Source organism: Platichthys flesus, chromosome 1, assembly GCF_949316205.1.
Source record: "Platichthys flesus chromosome 1, fPlaFle2.1, whole genome shotgun sequence".
In the NCBI taxonomy this organism is placed as follows: Eukaryota; Metazoa; Chordata; class Actinopteri; order Pleuronectiformes; family Pleuronectidae; genus Platichthys; species Platichthys flesus.
Window position 1 is genome coordinate 3,705,584 of NC_084945.1, and position 26,689 is coordinate 3,732,272.

Here is a 26,689-nt window from a genome sequence, read left to right on the forward strand (position 1 = left end):
CCATTCATTTACGAATCCATCCATCCATCCATCCATCCATCCATCTATCCATTCATTTACAAATCCATCCATCCATCTGTCCATCCATTCATAAATCCATCCATCCATCTGTCCACCTGTTTTTAGCTCCATCCATCTATCCATTCATTTACGAATCCATCCATCCATCCATTAATTTACAAATCCATCCATCCATCCATCCATCCATTCATTTACAAATCCATCCATCCATCTGTCCATCCATTCATAAATCCATCCATCCATCTGTCCACCTGTTTTTAGCTCCATCCATCTATCCATTAATTTACGAATCCATCCATCCATCCATCCATCCATCCATCCATCCATTCATTTAAGAATCCATCCATCCATCCATCTATCCATTCAATTACGAATTCATCCATCCATCCATCCATCCATCTGCCCATCCATTCATAAATCCATCCATCCATTTGTCCACCTGTTTACCTCCCCCCATCTCTCAATGATCCATCCATCCATTTATCGCTCTCATTAATCAAACCATCAATCAGTTATATATCTGTCAATCCATCTATCTCGGAAGGATCTGTCCATTCACCATTTATCAGTCCATCTCTTTACATTACATGTCATTGGGCCAAGGCTTTTATCCAAAGCGACTCACAAGTAGTGCATCAACATCTTATATTCAACCCACTATCCATCCATCCATCCATCCTTCAATGATCCAACCTTTCCTCCATCCATCATCACCCATAACTCCCTCTGTTTTCTGATGTCCGCTCACACTTCTTTCCTCCTGCTCATATATTTTCAGCTCAGCCGGATCATATCTGTTTCTGTTCCAGTCTCTTCTTCCATTTAACTTCACACCTGCTGAAGATCAATATCTGCTCATACAGACATTTTTTAACTGGCCCCTTTTAAGAGAGCCTGGCCCTTGTTGCTAGGAGACTCGGTGAGGATGAGGAGGCTGAGGGGAAGCTGCAGTGACGCTTGTCTCTCTCGACCAATCAGAGCAGCCGGAGACAGGGAATCACACAGGCAACACGTAGACCACAACAACAACACAAGAAAAATGAAAATCACTCAAAACATGGGGTCAGAAAATAAGAATATAATTAAAACAGATAACAAATAAACACATTTAGAGAAAAGTCCTCACATCTGGTGTAAATGAATGGCCACAGATGTGACATCAGATTCCTTGACAGACAATATTGGAACACGTTTTAAAACATAATATTCAGTGCCAACATTTTGTTATTATAGAAAACGTTATCACATCTGTAATGTGGCAAACTACACTCCGCTCCACAGGCTCGTTTACCCATTTCGGCTTGTTGTGTTTTGGTTTTCCAGCTCGAACTGGTTTCAGGGAGCATTTATCAAAGCTTTGATAAACCCTCTATTATAATGGACAGATAAAGGATGTGTGTGAAAAAGACTTCAATCTATAAAGTCAGTCCCTATCAGCTACATATGTTATTGTCTTCTTACACAACGTGATGATATTGACTTGTTCCACATCTTCTGCTGCCTGAATTGTTACCAGTATTTTAACTGGGAATGAATCCACACAGACCAGGACAGAGCATGTCACCAGTGGTTCCAGCTGATTCTGCTGATCAGTCCCAGTCGACCCAGTGCTGGTGTCTCTATGATTATGAGCAAACAGCTGAATATGATTAAACATCCTGTGAGCAGGTTCCTCTCCGCTGTTACCATGTGGAAGAGATGACGTGAGCAGTATCCATGGGGGCAGTGTGTATGTGTGTGTGTGTGTGTGTGTATTTTCAGCACCTACACATGCAGTAGGTGAGAGAAACACTGTTGCCATGGAAATAGCCCTCCCTCTCCTCTTTCGAGAGTTTTTTGTGGACCCCCCCCCCCCCCCTCTCTCTCTCTCTGTGTCCCTTGGCTCTCTCTCTCTCTCTCTCTCTCGCTCTCTCTCTGTGTCCCTTGGCTCTCTCTCTCACTCACTCTCTCTCACTTTCTCTCTCCCTCTCTTTCTCCCTCTCCCTCTCCCTCTCTCTCTCACACCTCCCTCCCTTGGCTCTCTCCCTCACTCACTCTCTCTCACTTTCTCTCTCCCTCTCTTTCTCCCTCTCCCTCTCCCTCTCACACCTCCCTCCCTAGGCTCTCCCTCTCTCTCTCTCTCTCTCTGGGTAACTAAACCCTGCTGGTAGTAGCCCTGTCACTAAAGAGCTTTGAATCAATCATCTCTATCGATCGTAACGATTCTAGACGGTGTAATCGAGGCCCTGAAGTTGATCGCCCGTATAAATAATTCAAAACAAATTGGATATCTAAAGGATTTTTCTGTATTTGAATTTTAAACATGACGGCATGACTGTTAAGCTGGCATTCATTTCCTCAGGCCTTTTATTTGCATTTCAGATTCCAACTCTTCCTACAAGTCTCAGGTCTAAATGACTCAAAGAAACTTAAATGATAGACGCTGGATTGAGGTTTGTTTTTTATTGTTTTTATTGTTTTTATTGTTTTTATAGTTTTTATTGCTTTTATTCCATATAACCCTTTGTGTCACATTGCATCAAAAGTGTTGTTATTGATATTAATTACATGATGTCTCTTTGTCCAAAGCATTGAGATAAAGACAGAATAACAAACACCCTGAATAGTCTCTTTGTATGATATATCTACATGTGATCGCGTGTTTGTGTGTGTGTGTGTGCATTGTGTTGTTTTCTGTGATTTGTGTGTTCTAGAGTCACTTCAATGTAATTGCCTGTTCTATCCGACCCCACCCTGACACATGACTTTTCCAGCCACCCACACAAAACAAATGGCTGCTAATCTAATCCATTCAGCCCTGCACATGTGCACAGAAGCACTCCACTCTGACACACACACACACACACGCACACACACACACACACACACAGGTTGTGGTAATGCACGTTGTCATTTCATGTCTCTGAGGATCAGTGAATGTCTTTATGTGAAGCAGCTCAAGTCCAGAATGAGACATTAATTCTTCATGAGATCAGCCATGAAATTCAATTTGGAAGAAAATCAATGTCTTTGTCACGTTCATGTTCGTGTTTCTACCTCAAACATCCAGTGATGTCTTTTTCAGTCTTAACAACTTTGGTAAAAATATGGATTCACTTCTACCACCTCCTGAGATGACAGTTCCTCTGTCTTTGAGCAGCAGGGATTTTCTTCTCTGGACGATAGGTGCTCCTTATGAAAGACGTCCTCCACTCATGTCTATCAAGAGGGTGAGCTCGGCCACAACCCCCATCCCTCCCCCCTGCAGAGGGAGACACCACGCCCGTCTGTGGTGTGTGATGCTCCCTCCGTGGGACCCTCCATTATTTATGAGCCCAAATCCATCCCGAAGCCCCCCCCCCCCACGCCCTGGGATGATGATGAGCTCACTGATGAGGTCACCGCTCTGCGGGTGCACACATCAGTGAGGGGGATTCTACGTGACGTGTCCGGGGTCCATCTCCACTTTCATCCCCAAACGTCCTGCAGCTGCACCAGCCTCCGCATGCATCTTTTAACAGGCCGGGCCTCCATCGGACAATGTGCACTTTGAAATAGAATGATGGGGGTTAGGGTGAGGGAGAGAAGGTGACGTGGTGACAGCTGAGAGGGAACGTCTGATTCAGTCACTGCTCCTCACCTCGCTCCTCCGAGTCTGAACGACCTGAGTGCAACAAGCTTTGCATCGGGGGAAAGTAAACTTTTAAAAAGTAATGATTCGCCGATGCTGCTATCAGGAAAGTTCATTTTTCTGATTCTGTCTCCGAATCTGGAACTGCTGAGTCATCTTACAGTTTTGTGTGAATGAATGAAATAAGCAGCGATTTAAAAATAGATAGAAATGCAGTGATGTCATTTGTTGTGGGTTTTCTGGCTTTGCCTCTGATGGCAGCCTCGTCCGTCTGCTGCAGATTAATCGTTAATAAAACAAACAGTCCTCAAGGTCATTGAGAGCATTATGGGATTTGTTTCAGCTCAGCGGCTTTACAGAACATCGTTACACATGTTGTCTTTATTATATTAACACACCACAGAAGCCAAATTACACAACCTAAGGAGACATGATGCTCATCTTTCACTGATGATGTTTTTTCTCTTTCTGGAATCCTGGTCCAAGTGTTTATGGGGTTATATCTCTTTCTAGGACTTTTTTGTGTGTTCCCCACAACCTTATGATCAGTTCCACAATTAGTTCATGTTAAATACTTTGAATGCCGATTGCTGCCTTCAAAATTATAGTTTGGCAAACTGTCGAATGTGACAAGAGCCTGAAACATTATTGAGACCAACCAGCAGAGCCTGCTCTTCCCCTTCACAGCAAACAATCCTTAACTGAAACCTTCTGTTACCTCTCCACATGTGCAGAAACCAAACAAACACAACTGTGTGGCTCATCCTGAGTAAACAAGACGGTAACACATACGGGTTTGTTGTTGTTGCAGTTGCAAATTTGCCAGTATGAGCCGATTTGGATTGTGCTCTCTGGGAGAGGATGAGTCATTGGTGCACGCACGTGCGTACACACAAAAACAGATAGTACATGTGAACACACACACCTCCAGCAGAAAGCTTTCCCGTTCAATAACCTGGGCCATAATTAGTTCCCTGGGTGAAAGGCCAAGAAAAAGCACACAGAGAAAAAAAAAAGAAGAAAGGCTTTTAAATCTAAAAATATCCCAGCAACTACGTAGCATTGCAGCAAGTTTCCCATATTTCAAATCAGAGTCACTGGAACAGACAAACACGAGTCACGGTGGAAAGGAAATCTCTCGTCTTCTCGTGCAAGAAACAGACAGAAGCCCAGAGACCCTCCTGTTGCCCTGGTTACGGTAGGAAAGATGAATGGAGGAGGTGAAGAAGGTTTAAGATGGAGACGGAGAGATCTGACAGAATGACAAATCTACCTCTGGCTCACTCTCTCCCCCCTGTGCATCTCCACATCCCTCGCTCTCTCGCTCTCTCACGGCTGCATCTTCCCCATTCGCTCCAGTTCCAGATAATGACCTGCTGGTTACTGTGGCATTCACACTTGAGGACACCAGTGTAGTGCAGATTGAGCCCGTGCTGCTCAAAACCTACACAAACACAACACAACTCTCCATTTCGACAATGAAAAATGTAAACAGCTCCGAGTAAATCATCCACACACACTCCCAGGATGCAGCACGACAATCATATGCAGTCAGACTCTAGGTTTTTATAGAGCGTCTGTCGGGCCCCTCTGCCTCTGGCCTCCGCCCTCGGCCGGCAGGAAGCTGGATGCAGCAGCTGCTCAGGACAACACGCCACAGAGAAGAGAGGCCGACCCCTCGCCGAGCGCAGACGTGTACACGGCGTCACCGGAGCATGTGAATTATGAATGGATGTTTGTGTATTCTTTTTGTTTTTAATGCCAGGCCTCTGTAATACAGTATTTTATAAGGTTATTTTTTTAAATATCTAAAGGGACTTTCATCCACTTCCATGTGTCAAATATACTTTTAGTCCAATATTATATTTTGTATATTTAATTTTTCATCTTTAGACATAGACGTTGTATAAAGATTCAAAAATGCCTCTCCACTTCCTCACATGTCATGTATCCTTGTGATGAGACAGAAACCATCTTGTGTATTTGACGTGTGTTGACATTTTAACTTGGTTCATTTCCCATCCAGTAACATGGAGGAGGAGGGGTTCATGGCCTGTACTAAAGGGACACACCAGGGGGCGATCAAGACAATTTGGCTTCATTGTTGGGACCTTAGGAGAGATGACCCCTAAGATAAAGGCTCTCAGTAAATTAACAACTTCCTTGTTAGAATAGAACGTCACAGCTCTGTGTGTGTGTGTGTGTGGGGGGGGGGGGGGGGGGGTAGCTCACCTTCATGTCGGGGCCGTTGCAGTTGAGGCTCAGCCCGCGCTCGTCTGTGATCTCTGTGATCTCCGACAGGTCGTCATCTTCGAACTCATCCAGGCTGATGTCGTGGGTCAACCTGGTCAGACACACAAAAAAAAAAGAATCTAAGTTAATCCTTCATCACTCATCCGCAGCCTCAGAACATCTCAAAATCTCTTGTTGACCGAATTTAACCGGATGAAAATGCTGAGCCCAAATCCGAGGACACATGAATATGGGTCACAAGCTCTGGTCACAACTGTCAACATGAAACTTATGATGTATGTTTGATTTCTAGTCATTTGCCATTTTAGCTTCCTCAGTTCTGACAAAATCTTTATTTTAAAAATCACTTATATACCATAATGTATTTCTGTGAATATCTTTCTTCTCAAAAAAGGAGAGGTTTTCAAGATTCCCTTCGACTTCCCACAGAGCATCACAGAAACCGGCCCTGGCAGCACATTCCCATCATAAACAGGCCTGGTCAGTGAAAGCACCAGACACTGGGGTGGTGGTGGGATGCACACTGTCCCTGTGGCTGCTGGTTACGCTTCAGCAGCCATGTGGATAAAGCTGCACACCCACAGTGAAGAGGACACTGAATCATACTGATAACAGAGTGGAGGGGAAACATGGATCGCAGGCGACAGCTCAGTCTGAGGGTTGTGTAGCTGGAATCATCTCAGAACTAATCCTGACTAAAAGTAGATCAGGAGTTGCTTTTCCAAAGAGTCACAGTTTTAAAATAATCTTCCACATCCTGTGAGGACACAAGGTTCTAAACATTACAGAAAATAAATGGATTTAATTGATTTGGTTATATTTAAAAGCTTTTTATTTATAGTTGATAAGTTATATAAGTCTATGTTTAAACTATAAAATATCAAGGACATCTTAGGAATCATTGCCAAATGTTTTGCTCCTTGTAAAGCTTCATCCTATCCATCACTTCTGTACAAGCACATGGACCTAGTGCAGCAGTGCTGATAGAGTTTACTGGATTTCCAAAATGTCCATGTACATTAAAAACAAAAAGGACCAGTTAGAAACACTTTTATTTTACAGGGGAGAGCAGAAGGTCTTAAGCTCTCCTGCAGCGAACCAGGCCATCACTCCAGATCCAGGCAGGGAAACGTCCTTCTGCCGGAGCAGGATGATTCAATTAGCTGCCAGTAAACAATGCGTCAGTTTTGCCCATCTGTAATTATGTCCGTCTGTTACCCCTTTACCCAGCAGCCTCCTGGGCACGGCACACAGAGACAGGGCAGGTAATTGTTATTAGCGGTAGGAAAGAGAAGAGGACGGTGATCACAAGGAGCAGCGAGCCGGTGAACCCGGAGAGCCACGAGCTGCACGATGCTAATATCCTTTCTGACCACAGAGACACTGCAGCTGTCTCCTGTACACGCAGCTGCGACCGTCTTCAGCCATCACGTGTCAGCGGCAGGAGTTAAATAGCCCGAGAAGAAGCATCTGTTTTTCGCTCCATAATGAGGCCCTGAAGGAGGCGGATGATGGATGGAGGGGAAGAGAGAGAAATGAAAGACAAGGAGGATGAAGAGAGAGAATGAAGACTGCAAACTGTGGGGAGAGAATGAAGAATCCCTGATGAGGATATACTGTTCATCTCATGAGACATTAACAGAACCAGCCAGTGGAATACAACCATCCACTTTCATTCATTAATGGGGAACAATGAACAGTTGAGAAGCAAGGTTGAAAAATCAGATTTAACAGTGTCTGGGTGAAGGGAAAGAACAGAGAGGGAGTCATGTATTGTCTTATTCTTCATTCTTTAGATGCTTTAATTTAATTGACCTGTGCAGATCTATGGTAAAACGATCTGTGCTCGAGTCCACCAGATAAATGTAAAGACCGATCTTCCCTCTCGCTCTGATCTACATCTCCATCGACTAAGAATCTGTCAGAATCAGCAGGTGGGTGAGAGCCCTGAGACTCATGGGCTCCACGTGCAGCTGGAGAACCACAACAACCCACAAGAGGCTAACTACAGCGTGTGTGTGTGTGTGTGTGTGTGTGTGTGTGTTTTTAATAAACAAGGTGAACAGTGCTCTGTTCGGGTCATTGATCAAATATTCAATCACGACAATGGGCGAGAAAAACTGAATTTCCATTTCAAGGTTCTGTAAACAGGGTCGAGCTTCACTTTCCAACTTTGAGTAAACAAGCAAACAGCAGTGCAACAGCCTACCCCCCCCCCCCCCCCTTTATCAGCTGCAGACAGAGAGCTGCAACCACAAACACCACAGGCCAACAAATAGCACTGGACTAGTAACTATAAATAGCTGAGGCATTCTCAATTATTTTCCATCTAAAAAGATTTAATTATAGTTAAGAAAATACTGTTAAATATATATTTATTCATAAATCTCCAGCTCTGCTAGTGTTTCCCAGTAACCCTGCTCCACTCACAACCTGTGGTTTCAGGGGCCGTCCCAGCTTCCACCTGTCCCGACCCGGGCGTCGCTCAGGGGAACCTGCTCTGATTTAGAAACTCAGGAACTGTGCACTCATCAGTTCACTACTTATATAATCTGTTTTAGCGCAGACAGCTGCGTTGGAAAGGAACAAAATCAATATCCTCCTCGGTGTCCACCCCCCCCCCCCCCCAGCCATTATCAGCCTCACTTACAGGAAGGAGCAGAAAGGAGGAGGACGGGGGGGGGGGGGGGGGGGGGGGGGGAGGAGGAGGAGGATCAGAGCCAATCAGCCTTAAATATGTCACGTTACGTTTGCCCGTGAATTGCAGGATTTTGACCCGTAACTTCACGAGGACAGAGAGAGAGAGAGAGAGAGAGAGAGAGAGAGAGAGAGAGAGAGAGAGAGAGGAAGGGAGAGCTGAGAGGACGAACAAAGAGGTGATGTCGTGACGGTAGATCAAACCCTGAGGAAAGAGGCGCTGGACAGGGAGAGGATGGAGAGAGTCATAAGGACAAAAAGGGAATGGTAGGAGGGAGGAGGGGAATTAAGTGCTGGGAGATAAACCAGCAGGACTGGACAGGGTGACCTCTCTGCTGCAGTGAGTTGAGGGTAAAGAGGGATGTGGACACTGGAGGAAACCAACAGAGTGGATGTTACAGAGCAAATTACACTGTCACACATCGAGGCTCAGACATCACAGGGTTGAGCACCATGGACGATCAAACCGGCTGCACGGTCCCATCACAGACACGACGTGAAAACCTCCTGTTGCACAGTTCGTTGGGGATATTTTGTTCTCTAAAAGATAAGAGGACTCCTTGATCTCCGAGATCTGTAGAAGCTGAGCAGTTGTTTTGAGGAGATATTTTATCCCTGACAGCGTCGTTAAGGCCTAACAGCAAACTCCAGCAATACACCAGCCCCCCCCCCACCAACACCACTCAGAGTTGTGTTTAAAAAGCGTCTCAGGGAATTTGAAATATTGAAATTGGAATACTGCTTTGTCGCTCATTCACGTTATAAGCAGCAACAATTAGGCTAGTAATAAATTAATTTCTACAAAAATCTAAGTTAATTTGTATATAAACAAATTGCCATATACACTATGCATTCAAGGCACTTCAATGTCGAGACCTAACACAACAGTTCCCACAATAAGCAAACACTCAACTGCAGAGAGAAAGAAATTCCCCAGTGATTCAGATCATCAGTTCAAAGTTTGTCATTACGTGTAAGAAAGAAAATATCCACAACTTTCCACATTTTAAATCTGTATATTTGTTTCATCCTTGTTTACCTGATGGTGAACTGAAGATGTTCGGCAACCGCTCAAGTAAAACAAGAAATTCGAAAATGTCACCGTGGATGATTTGATTCTTCACTGATGACATTGTGAATGTGAGGGTGAATGGTTCTCTTGTGTCAGCTGTTATCGGTTCAAGACCGCCCCCCCCCCCACCCCCCATGACCCTCAAAGAATAAGTGATATAGATAATGAACGGGTGGACTATTGACATTCTGACATTCTAATGGACCAAACGATTCATCAAGAAGCCCATAAAGATAAAATCAGCTTTCTAATTTATGGTGATGATAATCTTGACAGAGCAGCTGAGCAGCAGAGCAGGAGAGCAACAGAGCAACTGAGCTCGCTGGAGGAAAACAAAAAGCAGAGCGACTGGATCAGCTGAGCTCGACAGCAGCGTCCATAGCACCTGGAAACTAATAATCCTAACAAATTAGGCCTTTAACTCTGGAAGGGGACAATAAAGATATGGACAGGAAATGTGAGAATGAGACACCTGACCCCAGAGATTCCAACAAACAATACATAGTCATCTCAATAATCTAAATCTTTAAATAAAATCCAGAGGCCTACATCCACATCCTCTCTGGGATTATGCTCCTGAACTACATAGTACAAGCCTCTCTCTCACAACCCCCTCGGTGATCAGTGTGTGCTGACGCAGCAGACTGCTCGGGTTCAGAGACGCTCGTGAAGCAGCTACAGTGTCATCATCGCTGAAAGTGAGACGCAGCAAATCTGCGAGCGTAGTAACGAGGAGCTGACGCCGACATCCTCACTGTCACACTCGATTACCTCAGGGGATCCAGAGAAGCAATCCGACCACCTGAAGGAAACCGCTGAAAGATGTGAAACCATACAACCTGTTGGGGAAAATGTGGAGAGTGATCGAATCTGTTGGAAATAGGTTCAAGAGGAGACTTTGAACGGGCCTGGCTCTAGCCCCTCTTCAGGAGATGTGATGTTCTTGGTGCAGCAGATCCGACGTCAGCAGGAGCAGATGTTTGGGCGTTTGTGTTCTGTGCTGTGGCCTCTGTGTCCACTGCTCACACATCTCCTGTCAGAACTGATCCTGCACATCAGCTATTACTATATTTACAGATTCAACCTCCCACGCGGCCGACTCACCCCCCCATCGCCTACACCTCCAGATCCAGCAGATGAATTCCACAGCTCAGGCAAACGGACCAAGAGCTGGTGGGTTTTATATTCACTGGACGGAGGTAAAGTTTCAAGATGCAAAAAATGAGTAACTGAGTAATGAGGAAGTTAAATGTCTGAGCTTTTTATGTAAATTACTAAAATATTGTTCTTCTTTTTACATGTAGATGAAGAGATAAATTAACCATTATCAAAATTACACAAGATTACAACTGGGCAAATGCATTTTTCATTATTCAGGCCTTTAAGGTTTCAGGAAAATCCATTTGGGTTAAATATCACACTCGTCTTTTCATTTGTCATGTCGGTGGTGACCTTTTCAAAACCAACACACACACACACACACATAAACAGAAAGAGTGGAAAACCTCCAAGAACCTGCTGGATGCAAACCAGCCTCTAATGAGGAAGAGGACATTGCTGTTGTCAGCTGTTGTTGTGGCTCAAATGTGAAAACCACCAATGTACAGTTTTCTATTTTTACAAGTGATAAAAATACACTTGCATGCTGTGAATAACGCAACTAACGCAACTATTTTAACAGCTTCCTGGTGAAATGAAGATGCAGTGTTCTAATGGACACTGTTGTCAGATCAACAGAATTTAAATCAATCCCCTAAAGACCCCAGACCTCTCATGAAATATGAATGTGAGTCTCATTCGTGAATTTGACTCCTAATGTATCTTAAGCCTTGAGTCCATCTCTCTGAGGGAGATTTTAATATTTCATGTGCTATTTAGTCATTTTGATCCCATTCTCCGACTGTATGATCTTTCTCCCACTATTCCAGTATTAATAACCATAAATATGATTTTAATTACGCTCTGTGATCCCTGAGAGATGTAAAGTCATGCTCAGGTGCATTCACACGGCCGGTGTGTTCCAAAGGTGCAATGCTTACTTACACTCTGTATTTAAAGGCTTAAAGAGGCATGTGACTCAGCTCCTTCGTCACTTCTGCACAAATTCAGAAGTAAAACCGAAACAGGTGGATGAAGTCCTGATTCCAAACTGTCCTGAGATGAAACATGACGACTCTCTGTCGTAAGGAGGGCAGCGGCCCTGCAGGACGGACGCTGAGAATTTGGGCTAAACTCCTTTTCTGCGTCCTGCTGGACTGTTTGTTCTCCGTCAATGAAGGACGGCATGACCCTGCACGCTCGGGCCTTGATGGGCCTCATTAGTCTTTATCTGAATCCCGGTCTGACCCTGATGCCGACAGCGCTGAATCAAAGTGCTGCCTGGTTGCACATATTGACCGCAGGTTTTTGTCCAGGTCAAATATCCTTACACGACGGCTCGTCATCAGATTGTCACTGAAAAGATTAGTTCTTCTCTTTTCTCATTAGGCCCTGAAGACACATTATGCAAGAATATGGTTTTCTTGCCGTTTAAGGTGAAAAGGGTTGATGTCGTGGGGACGGCAGATAAAACAACACATCTTCTTTTAGATAATGTGGTGAAAATGCAAACAGGCAGATTATTATGGACCTAAATTGATGCATGTTGAGTCTGATTCCCATCTAAACACTTGTATAATTGATTTATTGCGATATTGGCTAATGCATCAGCAGAAACCGGACGGTGGAGTTACCCTGTCCCCAGCATCTGTGTGGTGCTGTTATGGTTCAGTCTTACTTTACACACACATGCACAGATGTGTGCACACCTGTTTAGCCCCAATGATTCACACAGTTATTCTCCCACTTGGAGGTCACAAGGCTGCGCGCTGACCGTCATTCATCAGCTTTGTCCTCCTGCAAGGACAGGACCAGGACCAGGACCAGGACCAGGACCAGCACCCGGATCCGGACCGTCCCATCCGGTTCACCACATACAGCCGGGACAAACAACAAAACCTCCACAAGACACAAATGCATCCGTGCAGTGCATCTGCTCCAGCACCGGTTCTGTCATTCAACAACATAATGTTGCCCCTCTGGTTTCTCTGGTCATAAACCAGCAGCACCTGATGTGCATGCTGCCCCCCCCTCTGAAGACACACACTCTCCTTCAAGGGCATGGCCGTCCCTGAGCCTTGAGGTGCAAGGAGACGAAACATAGCAGGAAGAACATGTCAGCAGTTACACACTCACAAGGTCACACACACACACACACACACACACACACACACACAGAGGCACACAGCCATGTTTGCTGCATGCCGGTAAAAGAAGATGGAAGAAGAAACGCGAGACATGCCCTACCATTTCTCCCACTGGTCCTCCATCCAGCCCTCTTCTCCTTCCCCTCCCGAGTCCATACTGTAAGTGAGGAGGGCATCCACAGCCGAGAAAAGAGGAGGAGGAGGAGGTTAGAAAGTGATGGAGGGAGGGAGGGAGGGAGGAGTGAGCAGGAAGAGAGCTGGAGGAGAGGGAGGAGGGGTGCAGCTTGTCCGGGTCGATGGATACAGAGCCCTGCTGCTGCTGCTGCTGCCGCTGCCGCTCTTCTGAAGGAGCGGCAGGAAGATGGAGCGGGGGGGCAATTGTTTAAAGCAGAGGAGCTGAATCTGCCTAAGATGAGCGTTATATAACCTACTCCTCTCTTTCTCTCTGATGTTTACTCTGTGCTCAGGCATCAGATGTTACTATGCACCACTGCAGGGAACTGCTGATGTCAACAGAACCTCCAACAGGAAGCCCAACGAGAGAAACATCAGCACGGGAGGGCACTCCTCTCTCTCTCTCTCTCTACCCCTCTCTCCCCCTCGCTCCCTCTCTCTGTGCTCAATTATTCATGAGAACCATTGAGCCTAATTTGTCCATCTCTCCTTTCTCTTCAGTCTTCCCTTTAGTGGAAAATTCCAGCTTCTTTGTTAAAAAATTAAATAGAATAAACAAAATAATCTGAATAATCTTAGCGCTAGTCTTTGATCGTAGTACATAAAGATGGAGGACGTGAAAACCCCTTATAAGTGAAGCCAAAGCATATCTATCGCCACCTGGTGGCAGGTTGCAGTAGTCAGTCTCCTGCCTCCTCTATAGAGGAAAAAATGGAGCAAACCAAAAATCGAAATACACAACGTAATTTTTTTTAAATATATTACATGTTTTATTATATTAAAACAGCTATTTCTCCATCTTTTAAGTTTTTATTTGACAACTTTTAGAAAACAAGTTCTGATTGTCACTGCACCTTCTCTGCATCAAATGAAAGACAGACTCATTGAACGATGAGCTGCTGCTGAAAGTACAGCTAAAAGGTCCTTTCATTTTTCATCGGGTGGAAAAATGTAATTTAAAAGCTAAAAACAGCAGTAATGTGTTGATTACATTGCTGGATGTGTAGATGGAAATGACAACAGCTTTAAAACACGTAACTAAATGGAGACACTGAATCCAGGTTCCTCTACACTGAGACACCCACATGCAACCAGATGGACATTGCAAGACCTTGGTACCTGGCCAGGAGCTATGGAGCTCACACACAGGCTTCACACACTTCAACACAGTGACTTCCCAGTGTAGATTGTACAGGTAGCGTTACATTATTGTGTGTGTGTGTTTGTGTGTGATGTTTAATCCCCTTACAGCCCATCAGTGGAGGCAATTTAAGAGTGTGACGTTGATGGGGGTCAAAACAACAAACCCAGTTCTTCTCATGGCACCAGGTTGTGACCAGAGAGCTGAAACCATCAGTCTCATTGTGTGATTGGTCTGAATCAGTTTTATAAAATCAACAGCACCATCAGCAACATTCAATAATTTAACATAAAATCCTTTGTCAAGTTTACTTGTGCTGAATTTTGTGAGAAGAAAGAATCTGCACATAGAAGTGCAATTTACTGGGGCCCCGGGCTGAGAGAGGGCCCCACTGAGAACAGCTGATTACATTCATCCACAGCCAAGATAATTGTTCAGGGCCCCCCCACATTCCATTTGCCTGGGGCCCACAAAATCCCTTGAAACACCCCTGTCTGCATACTAAATATTCAAATGCTGTGCAATAGAAAACAAAACCTTTATCAAACGGCTAAAAGGGAAATTCAATGTAGTCAAGACTTTAATATAGATAAAATATGAACTATGGTGGCATTGTTTGTGGATTTTTACGAGTTGATAAGAAACTACAGGTGTGGGTATGATGTCATTAAGAACGGGCACTGGGACTAACAGACACTTCTCCTTTTTCCTCCTCCGTCGCCATGTTGGAGGAGGAAAATGTAAATAGAAGGTGATGCCCTCTAGTGGAGACAAGGAGAGCAAGCGAGAGAGAGAGACAGAGACAGAGAGACAGGGAGACAGGGATAGGGAGAGAAACAGACACAGAGACAGAGACACACAGAGAGAGAGAGAGACTGATAGACAGAGAGAGAAAGAGACAGGGAGAGAGAGAGAGCGTGATGCCCTCTAGTGGATACAGATACAGAGACAGAGACAGAGACAGAGGAAGAGACAGGGAGACAGGGAGAGGGAGAGAGACAGAGACACAGAGCGAGAGAGACTGATAGACAGAGAGAGAAAGAGACAGGGAGAGAGAGAGAGCGTGATGCCCTCTAGTGGATACAGATACAGAGACAGAGACAGAGACAGAGACAGAGGAAGAGACAGGGAGACAGGGAGAGGGAGAGAGACAGAGACACAGAGAGAGAGAGACTGATAGACAGAGAGAGAAAGAGACAGGGAGAGAGGGAGAGAGAGAGAGAGCGTGATGCCCTCTAGTGGAGACAGGGAGACGGAGACAGAGATAGAGACAGAGATAGAGACAGAGACAGAGACAGAGACAGTGAGACAGAGAGAGAGAGAGAGAGAGAGCATACTGTATAAGCAGAGGGGAGGTGCCATCAGATGGAACGTGCATTGTCAGCAAAATCTAGCCACACAGCAGTAAATTATCAGTGTGTGGGGGGGGGGGGGGGGGGGGGGGGGGGGGGGGACGGCGACAGAAACCAGAGCCATTACTGTCCAGTGTGTCAGCTTCTACTGGGGCTGAAATTCAAATCATTCTCTCCTTCTACCCTCCAAGGATAAAATTAAACTGATAAAAAAAAAACAATAACAGGTGGATATGAGAAACTGACACTTCAGAAAATCTCCTTAACCTCCCTCTGCCCCCCCCCCTCTCTCATCTGTGTCACATCCCACAGCCTGTGAACGCGGATGAAAGAAAAACATTACAGGGTAAGTTAGGGACTTAGAGAAAGAAATGAGATCATGGAAACAGTATACTTTTATTTGTATTATTTACTGATCCGTGCATTTGTATCTTCTGACTGGATTGATGCTATGTAGATTTCCGGAAGCACAACAGAGTCCAGGGTTCACTTCCTGAGCCTGTGGTTATCTGTTGGTAAAAACTTTCAGTGAAGATGGACGACGATAAAGATCCTATAGTATAGATGAAGCCAAATCATTTGGACTGCCCCCTGGTGGCCTGTTTCGGTGTACTGTAGGATATAAACCGATGAGACATAGACCAAATTAAAAGTGTAAGGTAAATACAAGCTGAAGATTTTGAAGTCAGTGCTTATTGTAAAAAATCTTGTGAAATTTTGTTTTACAACATCTTTAGGAGCCGTTAGAAATCTGTAAATACCGGCTTTTGAGAGCGCCATTTTCAATCTGTGCAAATCTGCATGAACAATGTATTTATGTATTTCATGGAACTTGTTTTAGAGATAACATTAGTTATAAATATTAGCCAGGGGTTGAGTATATCCACAGGAAATATCCATCCATTTCTTTGTTCGATAAAATACAACAGAGGTCTCTGTTCTGTGAAATCTTACGTTCAAACTGCTAAAAGAAAAACACAGGACTATCTTTGCAAACGCCAACTTGACACGTCCCCATTGACGAGCGGTGAAGATTTAAGATTCCTCAGAAGTGGGTCACATCCGCTGCTCGTGCATCTCGACTCTGTGAATATCTCCACACACACTCGTCTGTTCTCCAGCAGCAGCAGCAGCTTGCACAGAGAGACGGAGGATCTGACCACAGGCAGGAGGAGGAGGAGGTGACGGAGGAAATCAAGCCGGCATATGGCCGCTCTGGGCCGGCGCCAAACCTGAGTGGATTATCAGGCTTCCTCTCGCTGTGGTCGACTACAACCATCAATGAGTAACAGTTCAGCTGTGATGAGGGAGACAAGCCGGAGTGTTGAGCACTGATCTGAATCCATCATGCTCTAAATTCATCCTTTCAAACAGCTCACCCATTCAATCGATTTCTAAATCAACGTTAAATGTTTTAACGTGTAAATTACATGAAGTAAGGGTTTGACATTAATTATGAATGATTGATTAAACAGCTCCAGTTGTATGGTTTCATGTTTTGGAATGTTGGTCATGATCAGTTTACATTTAGAGCATCTTTAATTCGTTGTGCTGCTGAAACGGTTTCTGTGTCTGATGATTTCACGTGTGTGTGTGTAACTCTGAGGCACTTTTTATTTTTAAGGTTTTATTTATATATTTATGTGTCACATGAATCAAACTCTGCTGGAGCCGCTCTGATGATCTGAGGGAGGAGGGTGGGGGATGTGAGACACGAACTGAGCCTGGTGGGGAGTGTGTGTGTGTGTGTGTGTGTGTGTGAGGCTGTCTCACTGTATATTGATCATTGATCTCCAAACACTCTGTAACGCCACTGAAGAATTACAGCTTCTCCTCAGGCGCCATTATAAGGGTCTCTCTCTCTCTCTCTCTCTCTCTCTCTCTCTTATCTGTGTGTGTGTTTGTATAAAGCCACGTTCATTTGAATCGTGGTTAAAGCTTCACTGTGTCTCTGCGACACTGTTTTCATCGTCTACTCAACCTCTGCAATCAATCTTGCTCTCATGCAATTCATTACTGATGAATTATTTAGGCCAAATTCACAATCTCAACTTCCCGGAGCCTGAAGTGAATCTTCAAACTTCTCGAAAACCAAGAGGGGATTTAATCGGGGCCAAAATAAAACTGATAAAAGCAGAAACTGTTCAGCTGAAATTCCACCAGCTGTCTGAATAATGCATGGATTCCAAACTGACTAGTAATTTGTTTCTGCGGCCAGAATATGAACTGTTTCATTAATTGTTCATACAAACCTATTCATCAGACAAGTGCACAGTTCGTATTTGTCAATTAAAACAAATGAAATTCAAAACAAAGGTGTAAAATGGTAGATATGACAACTCCAGGTCTAAACAAAGACTATAAGACAACTAAAACATCCATTTATCTGCTGTTTCAATCTTATAGATTCTGTAACTCATAATGTATTTATTAATTGAACTTATACCTAAATAAATGAAGTAATTATCTCTTCTATACCAATACATAACCTTTATTGCAGATAATATAATATATTATGATATAAGATACAAGGCCTGCGATTACGATAATATCACAATATCACGATTCTGAGATAATCCACATATTGCAATACAATCATACAACTATGCATCACAATGTTTGTGTAACTTGAGAAGAATAAAAATACCCCTGAAGAGGTAGAGTTCCGTATTTGTGTATTAATTCACTATAACTTGTTAATTTTGTCATATCTTACTACTTATTTTTTAACAAACACTTGTAATTGTCCACATACGACATCATCCTAAAGTAAAATAACAATAAACTGGTAAAAGTGCAAACTAAAGTAATTCGATATTCGTATCTTATGATTCAGGGCGATGATATATTGTCGTATTGATGTTTTTTCCCACAAATTATTATTAATAATATAGAATGATAGAATAATAATATATCCTGATTCTATATAACGACATTTTTAACTTTTTAGGATGTTAATTCTCATGTTAACTCACCGACAATATGATGTCTGTTCATAAATCAATGTGGATATTAAAACAATATAAAAACTGTATATTACTTGACAACACAACAACATGATGGTCACAGGAGGGAAATACCACATGATGTCAAATGTCATGGAACATATTCAGGCCAAACTGGAAGTGTCACAGCCGCTCTGCAAGCTCTGCTGGTCGGGTGCACGATCACCAAAAAAGTGCGTGTCACATTTTAAAATGCATGATTCCAGTGGACGCTCTGGACGTGCACGCGGATCCCCTCACCCCCCGAGGAGCAGACACGCCCAAAAACAACCACCTCCCCCCGCAGGAGCTGAGCGGAGCCAAAACCGCAGCTGCAGCGGCTCCCCGCAGCGTGCCCAGCCGGACATCAGCAGCCCGAGCCCCGCAGGGCCCGCCTCCACACCGGGGCTCCCTCCCCCTGGAGCTCCTCTTACCTGAAGCTGGCCGGGGAGATCACCTGGACGCCGCGGCCGGACGGAGGGCTGGCTTTCCGCTTGTCTCTCTCCGCCATGCCGCCTCCGTTTCAAGCCTCCATTGGCTCCACGGTGCAGTTCGCAGCTTCCCCGGTTCAGACACCTGACAGGTCCGCTGCTGCTGCTGCTGCTGCTGCTGCGATGCTGCTGCTGCCTTCGAGGGCTGTGGGGAAAGTCACAACTCAGCTGAACTGGGGGTAAAACCAACTGGCCTGGTGATAAGGGAAGTGTTTTATTAATGATGATAAATGATAAACACTCAGAAATCATCCCCCCCCTAAAACGTTTCTGAACAAAATATCAGAGGCAACAAGCTAAATTATATATCAGCATTAAAAATCAAAAAGACAGCCAAATAGTTGCCTGTAACCTAAAAATCATGCAGATCCAGTGGATGACGGGGTGCACCTTGATGTTGGTTGCCACTAGTCAACAAACCAAACGAAGAAGAACAACAACAACAACAATGACAACAACAACAACAACAATTCAACAGCATTTAATGGCAAAAGAAAAAAACATTAAAAAAACGATCAAGTCAAAGCCAGTCAGTAAAAGTTAGTTTTGAGAGATTACTTTCAAAACACATGATGTTAAATTTCAAGTCAGAGTTGGCTTATGCGATTACTGCCAAATAGAGAAATCAATGGAACATGCAATGCAATATGTATGTTAGAGAATGAGAAATGCTAGAGAGCAATGGAGTCATCTGGAGTGGGTTTGCCATAATTTACACACAAAAGTGTTTAGTTATTACAAGTAGCATAAACAAGTAGCTCCAAGACATCCAAAAAAGGCATATTCTCTTAGTCTTAGGCATATTTTCTCGTTTGCGAGATTCTTAAAAAAAAAACATTCTAATGATGATATTATTATTTTAAAGAACGCACTATCACAGAAAAATAGGACACCGCTATTTGGTTTAGTTTATGATAAGCAAATATTGCAGATGAACAGGACAATAGTTTACAAGGTGAAGCACCTTGGTCCATGAAAAGTGTTTTGTTGGTAATTCTCCTGACTCGCACACTAACAGCACATCGCTTGTGTTCCTGCAGCTGGAGTTTACGATGAGACAGTGAACGCAGCCGCAGCAGCTCCCACAGAGAAGTGAGGTTCTGCAACTGGATGGAAAACCGAGGCTCAGAAAACAGAGGTGGATTTCAGTCGGTATCAAACTGGACTGATCTGAGAGCGTGACCCACTGTGTTTAACACATTTATAAAACTATAGTCTGACTGTAACTGGTGTAGATTTCACTGTTGATTGATCTGTTAGTGGTTTAATCCAGAGAGAACATGTTTTGTGTTTAGAATAAAAACACTGTTTGATTTGTCTTGTTAAAAAAAGAACAATCACAAACCACTGTGGACAGTGTGTTGACATGGCATCTATCAAGACCTGGGACTATCAGGGAGTCATGTCAGGGACAAACCAGCAGAGGGCAGTACGCTACTTTTGAATAAGAACAGTTCCTTGATTTCTCTTTTCTTTCTTTCTTTCTTTCTTTCTTTCGAGTGAAAAAATTATTGCTTGTAAGAAATAAATGCTTCTGTCCATTTCATCGGCCGAGCGTTTTTTAATATGACCCCTAGATGTTGCTGCAGTCCTCCACACTGTGGCTTCTGGTACCACTGAGCTCATACAAATCTAATGTGCTACTAATTTTATTATCCTGTTTATTTCAACCAAATTACAAAACTAGCCGTTGATTCAAAATGTTCTGGATCTTTGAAATTCATCAAAAAAAAGGATCAATTAATAAATGAATCAGACACATTGATATTTGCTCTGGCATGAGTCTATTCCATCTCTTTCCAACAGGGCATCAGCATCATGGCTCTTCTCAATCCACGTGCAGCTCTTTTTGTGGCGTGTGCTGCCTCTCATGTGAGATACTTCCCACACACATCTCATAACACTTGACTAGATACTAGAAGCTAGACAACAAGTTTCTGCTGTGAGGTCTTTCATAACAGAGTGAAAAATAACTTTGACAAATTCTCAAACATTTTATATACAAGAAACACCAAAATAAAGGCGGCTCAGAAACACACAACATGATACAAATACAAATGAACTGTGTTAAGGAGAAGTAGGAGGACGTGGATTCCAGGTATAGAAAGTGAAGCCAATGCAGAAGTGCCTGAAACCTGTATTTTCAACAATGACCAGCTGGGGGCGACACCACTGTTTGCAAAAATAACTTTCTACTGACTCCATGAGAAAATGTCTTTCAATTGATTCATGTCATTAAACATTTTCCAAAGAGTTTCTGGTCTCAAACGCTAGTTTCAAGTTGATAAATAGTTAAAGAGACGATAAAGCACCATTTGCAGTGTGGTAGGAAGGACTAGCATGTGATTGACAGCTAGAACCATCCAATGGGTGCAGGTCATGGGTGTAGGGGCTCCTCCAAATATGGTGACTTCTGGTTTCACATAACCAAGAAACCTGAGGCTTCAAAACTACAGTTTTCAAACCAATATGGTCTCATTGGGTTGTCACCTGACTCAGGACGCCATTACTCCATTATATTACTATCTAGAAAACGGTCGGCTACTATATAAAAGCACAAAATCAGGCAAAAACAAATGATCACATATTTAATCACATATTTATAAAACAGTTCATGAAGTAATGCGAGGCCGCGGATTAAATTATATCCTTGTGCCACAGAAAACACATTTCTGAAAAGAAGAAGATTGTTTTTCCGCAATGTCAAAATGTTCAGTGTGTCCAGGTCCAAGAGTGAATACTTTAAAAATAATGAGCCTGTAGTCATTATGCTGGTTTTTCATTGAAGGCAAGAGGAGTCTTATTTTTAGATTTTCCCAGAAACTCCACCATGAGGTTCGTTTCCATTGTGCAGGCTGAATATCCTGAGCTCCTTCAGGAATCCAGGGCACTCATGAGTCTCCTGTCAGACAAGTACTTCTGGACCCATCCACAAGGATTGACGTCGAGACGTAGGAAGCTCTGCAGCCACGGACTTCTCTGAGAACCCTCCACAAACTCCTCCAGTGTAATCTGACCTGCAGCACAAACAGAGGAGCTTTCAATGAATTGGTTTGGGAACCTTTTGTTTTTTTATGCTATGCCTGTTTTGGTGATGTTGGTGATTTTATGTGTGCAGTGAACTCACCGTCATGGTCCACATCGACCTCTTGAAAGATTCGATCACACGCTTCCTCCACAGTGATCTTTTCTTTTTCCGTTTTGTTGGACACGGTGCCTTCCTTTATCTTGTAGATTATCTTAAAGAAAAATCCAGGAATGAGTTAGTCCGTCATCTCAGTCCCAAGTTCTAACGTCGTGGTCCCAAGAGGATCAACTGCTGCCCCCTCAACTTTTCATGTACTGGTCTCAAAGTTCAAGTTAATAAATAGTTAAAAAGACGACCTCTCTTACCTCCACAATCTTGTGTATTTCTTCTCTGTCCAGACGACCGTTGTCATCGCTGTCGAAGGCCTTGAAGGACCAGCGCAGCTTGTCTTCAAGGCGTCCGCGCAGAACAAGATGAAGGGCGGCCACGTACTCTATGAAATCCATCGTGTTGTCCTAAAGATAACGGGGGAAACAACAACAAGGAACATTTGCTCGGTTACATACGCAGAAGAGATTTGTTTGCTTGAGCTGTCCTCTGAAGAAGATTTCCCTCGTGACTCACGTGATTCATGTCGAATGCTCGGAAGATGTTGTCCATGTACTGGGATTCAGGCGTCCCATTCTTTACTCCAAACATCCTCTTGAACTCGTGCAGGTACAATGAGCCACTCGGACACTCTGTGATATATGTGTTGTAGAGGTCCTGGATGCTGGTTAGCTCCAGCTCTGGTTCCTGCGTTAGTATCTGCTGGTTCTGACCCATGCTGCATCCAAAGTCCACCACCGCAGTCCAAACTATGAGTTTCTTATTCAAATGCAGATTCTTCAGTAGAGTAATATCCTGAAAGCTCCTTGCAGCGAGTCCTTCGGCGTCCGCTTCATGGCTGCTGTGGAAGGTGTCAGCTCTGGGGTCTAGAACAGTGTTAAGCATAATAACAGTTTCATGTGATCCCTGACCCGCACCAAGATGCTTATTTTCAGCCCGAGGCTACAACGAGCTGAGTTTAAAACAATAATCCTGATCCCATCTTGAACCTTTGGTGACCCAGGGTCACTGATACACTTTATACAACTGGAGTCACAGCTCCATTTCACTACAGCTGGTGAAGGTGACAGATTACTGCTCTGACAAGCTTCCTTTTCTCTAATTCTCCGGTGCAACTCAATGGATTCTCTGGGTTTGATTCCATCTTGAACTCAGTGCCCTGGATTACGACTTCTACTATACTCCCCTGGAGTAAAATAAGTAAACCAACGCTTTCAGAGCAGGGGCCTCCCTCTCTATACCAAGAATCCCCTGCAGAGTCTTTAAGGTGAAGGGAGGAGGTTTCTGGAGACGGATTATGCTTTAAGACAGAAGTGATTGTGGTCAATAGGAAATGCATCAGGGACATTAACAATTTAACAGTTGTATTGCAATCACCAAAACTGAGCTTTCCATGCAAAATGGTTCATTATAAACCTTTTTCAAATATGTCTTAAACTTTATTTTTCTCATGAAACCATTCAATCTGTGCTCTTCATCAAGCTTCTCCTGGTAATATTCTATTCACTCCCTGCAGTGTACTCATCACATGCTTCACCTATGTGCCGTCAAACTATCTGACGAGGGAGCTGATGGGTGACTTCTAACTTTCACTGGGCGTTGCATCCACCAGACTCTGAGCTGGAGCAGCTTTGGCTTATGACGGTGTTTGGGGTTGCCACTCGCTATCAGCTGAAGTTACGCCCCCCTCAGGTGACACAGGTCACTGCAACCAGGTAGTTGTCAGAACTTCTAAATTATCATAACTCTCCACGAAGTTTCTTTCTTCTATATTTGGCCCAGAACTCAACCGTGGGACCTGTGGATACCTCACAGAGAAAAGGTAACTCTTAATTATAATACAAATATGATGTGAATGTGTATAAACTTCTATAGATTATCATCAACAGGTTATGTGTCATGCAGAGTAAAAGATGCCTACACATATTTCAATGCCTGAACACGAAACAAAACCGGAGCTGAGCTTAGATTTAAGACCTGAACAAAAAGGACAAATGTTCATACACATCTAAAACCACAACTTTTCATGTTATTATTTATTGAACCTTATTTGACATTAATTTAAAACATCAATAACATATCAGGTAAAAACTGAATATTCACAGTGATAATGTTTTAGTTTTCTCAAAGCTAAAAAAAATAAATTAAAAACCCAACAAACTTAGAAAAGCAGACAATTTAGATTTTAGACAATTAAGGAGATGTTGTAAGATAAGAGGAGAAGCTGCAAACTTTTTTTTTTTTTAAATACTGGAAGAAAAATAAATTACAAATAGTTTTAACTTTAAAAGTCAAAGACTCATGTGTAGATGGTGTGTTTCTCTTTGGCTGAGTTTAAGGTGCAGCTACAAACGTTGGCCAGCTCTGATAAAACATCTCTCACTCATAGTATCGAAGATGAATCCTGATTTCACTCGTAAGTTGTGAGTTTAATACATTTCGTAGATCAAATTTAAGGCTTATTCTTATTAAGGCAGATCCAGGTTGACATTTCAGAAGTGTGCGCTCCGCCTCCTCTGCTCCATCACCCACCCAGCAGGGTTCATGTCCAGCTTCAGCATGTTCAGCACCCAGGGGTCCTGCTGTGCACCTCGGATGAACTCCTCCATGTTAATGTGACCTGTCCCAAAAAAAACAGGAAGAGGAAGAGCTTGGAGCACGATTGATGTTCTCTGCTGATACAGTAAAATATGTGATCTGTCTCTTTTTGTTCCCAGTGTAAATGTGAAGTGGGACAGAGAGTCTCACCGTCTCCGTCGCTGTCCACCGCCTGCAGCAGACGATCCACAGCCTCGTCCACTGAAAGCTGACAACTGCTCGAGTCCGTCCTCGAGCCTTTCTTAATCCTGTAGATGCTCTGAAACAGAAGGTGACATGTTGTGTTTCTTGTTGTTCGATGATTCCTGACACACTCAGGGAGATGATGATTGGATTAAAGCAGCAATATGATTGGAAAACTGAACATTTTAATGGTTTAATTAAAGTCAATTCCCTTTTTATATCTGTTGATCTCACTGTCCTGTAAATCCTGATTCTATTTGACTATTTGAAGCTCTCCTCTTTGTGCTGTGATGTTTGATTCAACTTTTTGATTTAACTGTTGATACTGATCGAATTCAAATAAAAATCTACTCCACATTCTCAATACGCATACAGTATTTATCTATTTTACATTTATTTTATACACATGTTTTTTTACCCTTATGTTTTATCTAAATGAAAGAGAATTATGGTGAAGTGAGGATTTGAAATCCGATGGGATAACAAACATGAAATTGAGCACATTTTCACGTCTGCTGTCAGATCTGCATCCAGCTACAACACTGATGAGAGAGCAGCTCCAGTGAAAACCAACTCCATCAGGTAATTTGCTTCAATTCAGCATGAAGAAGTCGCCCTTAAAGCTTTGTATACATATGAATTGTCGTATGACTCACAAAGACACACACACACACTTTACATTACATGAATATTTTATTCCTACAGAGAATAGTTTCCCCTCTTTTTCTCCCGACTTCATATTCTTTGGCTTAAAAACTTGAAAAAGTAAAGTAGGAATGAAAAGGTTTAATATGCATATAACTAGATTATGATAGACTTATTAAAGGATGACATTTTAATAAATATATAAAGTATCGAAGGATGAAAGCACATTTCCTCAGCATAAAAAGTTCTGTGATGTGGTTTTGGCACAGAGGGTGACAGTGGGCTGTCATTCTCCTAAAGCAGGAATTCACTGTAAGGGAATATCTAAGCCAGCATCTTTTAAATAAATTGTTATTTGACTCTTTGACTGACTTACATCGATTATTGCCCGCAGTTCGTCCCTGTCCACGAAGCCGTTGCCGTCTTTGTCGTACACCTTGAAGGACCAGCGCAGTTTATGCTCCAGGTCGCCTCGGAAAACCAGATTGAGAGCTGCCACGAACTCCAGGAAATCGATGGTGTTGTCCTGAAAGAACACATGACATGAAATGAGAACAGCTGGGTCACGGTCCAGAGTAACGGGGGGTCGCACAGGGAGCCAGGATGGAAAAGCTTTCACTGTCTCACCCCGTTTTTGTCAAAGGCCCGAAACATGTTTTCGGCATAGTCGGACGCCTCCCCCGTCGGGTCCACGCCGAAGAAGCGCTTGAACTCGTGCAGAAAGAGAAGTCCACTCGGGCACTCCATGACAAACTTTCTGTACATATCCTGCAGTGCCTTGATGTCAATCTGCTCGCTGTGCTCTGTTTGCAGCGTCTGCCCCATGGCTGACGGGCTGGTCAACCGACCATAGTCCTGCAGCCGGAGGGTTCAGACCCAGGCCGGACTCGGAGGGGAATCTCAGTGTCAGGACTTTGTTTTTATAACAGGTGTGGAATCCCAAAGCTCCAGTTTACTTCAGAGTCAGGTGATTAGTGTGGCTCCAGGATTACTTTGGTATTAAGTCGGCGGGGTTTCCTCCACTGAGCTAGAAAGGTCTTTAGCTAAATGTGGGTCTCGGCCAAACACAGAGGGGAGTGGCCAAAAG

The 26,689-nt window shown here is 43.6% G+C and overlaps 3 protein-coding genes across 3 annotated transcripts in view; all 3 read right to left on the bottom strand.

Moving 5' to 3' along the window:
• Window positions 1-13,138, bottom strand: part of mapk8ip1b (mitogen-activated protein kinase 8 interacting protein 1b) — a 33,222-nt gene extending 20,084 nt beyond the window's left edge. Inside the window, exons 1-2 of the mRNA XM_062393004.1 lie at window positions 12,999-13,138; window positions 5,864-5,975 (exon numbers count right to left, since the gene is read on the bottom strand). Of these exons, the coding sequence (XP_062248988.1) occupies window positions 5,864-5,975; window positions 12,999-13,054 (168 nt within the window). The 5' untranslated portion in view covers window positions 13,055-13,138. The remainder of the gene's footprint in view (window positions 1-5,863; window positions 5,976-12,998) is intronic.
• An 8,776-nt stretch (window positions 13,139-21,914) lies between these two features.
• On the bottom strand, window positions 21,915-22,908 carry LOC133957223 (guanylyl cyclase-activating protein 2-like). The gene is made up of 4 exons (XM_062392699.1): window positions 22,693-22,908; window positions 22,434-22,583; window positions 22,168-22,279; window positions 21,915-22,057 (listed from the first exon to the last, which is right to left on the bottom strand). Exons 1-4 carry the CDS (start codon window positions 22,891-22,893, stop codon window positions 21,915-21,917), a joined length of 606 nt encoding a protein of 201 aa, XP_062248683.1. The 5' UTR covers window positions 22,894-22,908.
• Window positions 22,909-24,335: 1,427 nt separating this feature from the next.
• Window positions 24,336-26,488, bottom strand: LOC133958201 (guanylyl cyclase-activating protein 2-like). Its single transcript, XM_062393021.1, has 4 exons — window positions 26,230-26,488; window positions 25,979-26,128; window positions 24,925-25,033; window positions 24,336-24,796 (listed from the first exon to the last, which is right to left on the bottom strand). The coding sequence occupies exons 1-4, from the start codon at window positions 26,425-26,427 to the stop codon at window positions 24,669-24,671; spliced, it is 585 nt and encodes a 194-aa protein (XP_062249005.1). The 5' UTR covers window positions 26,428-26,488; the 3' UTR covers window positions 24,336-24,668.
• Window positions 26,489-26,689: the final 201 nt, after the last annotated feature.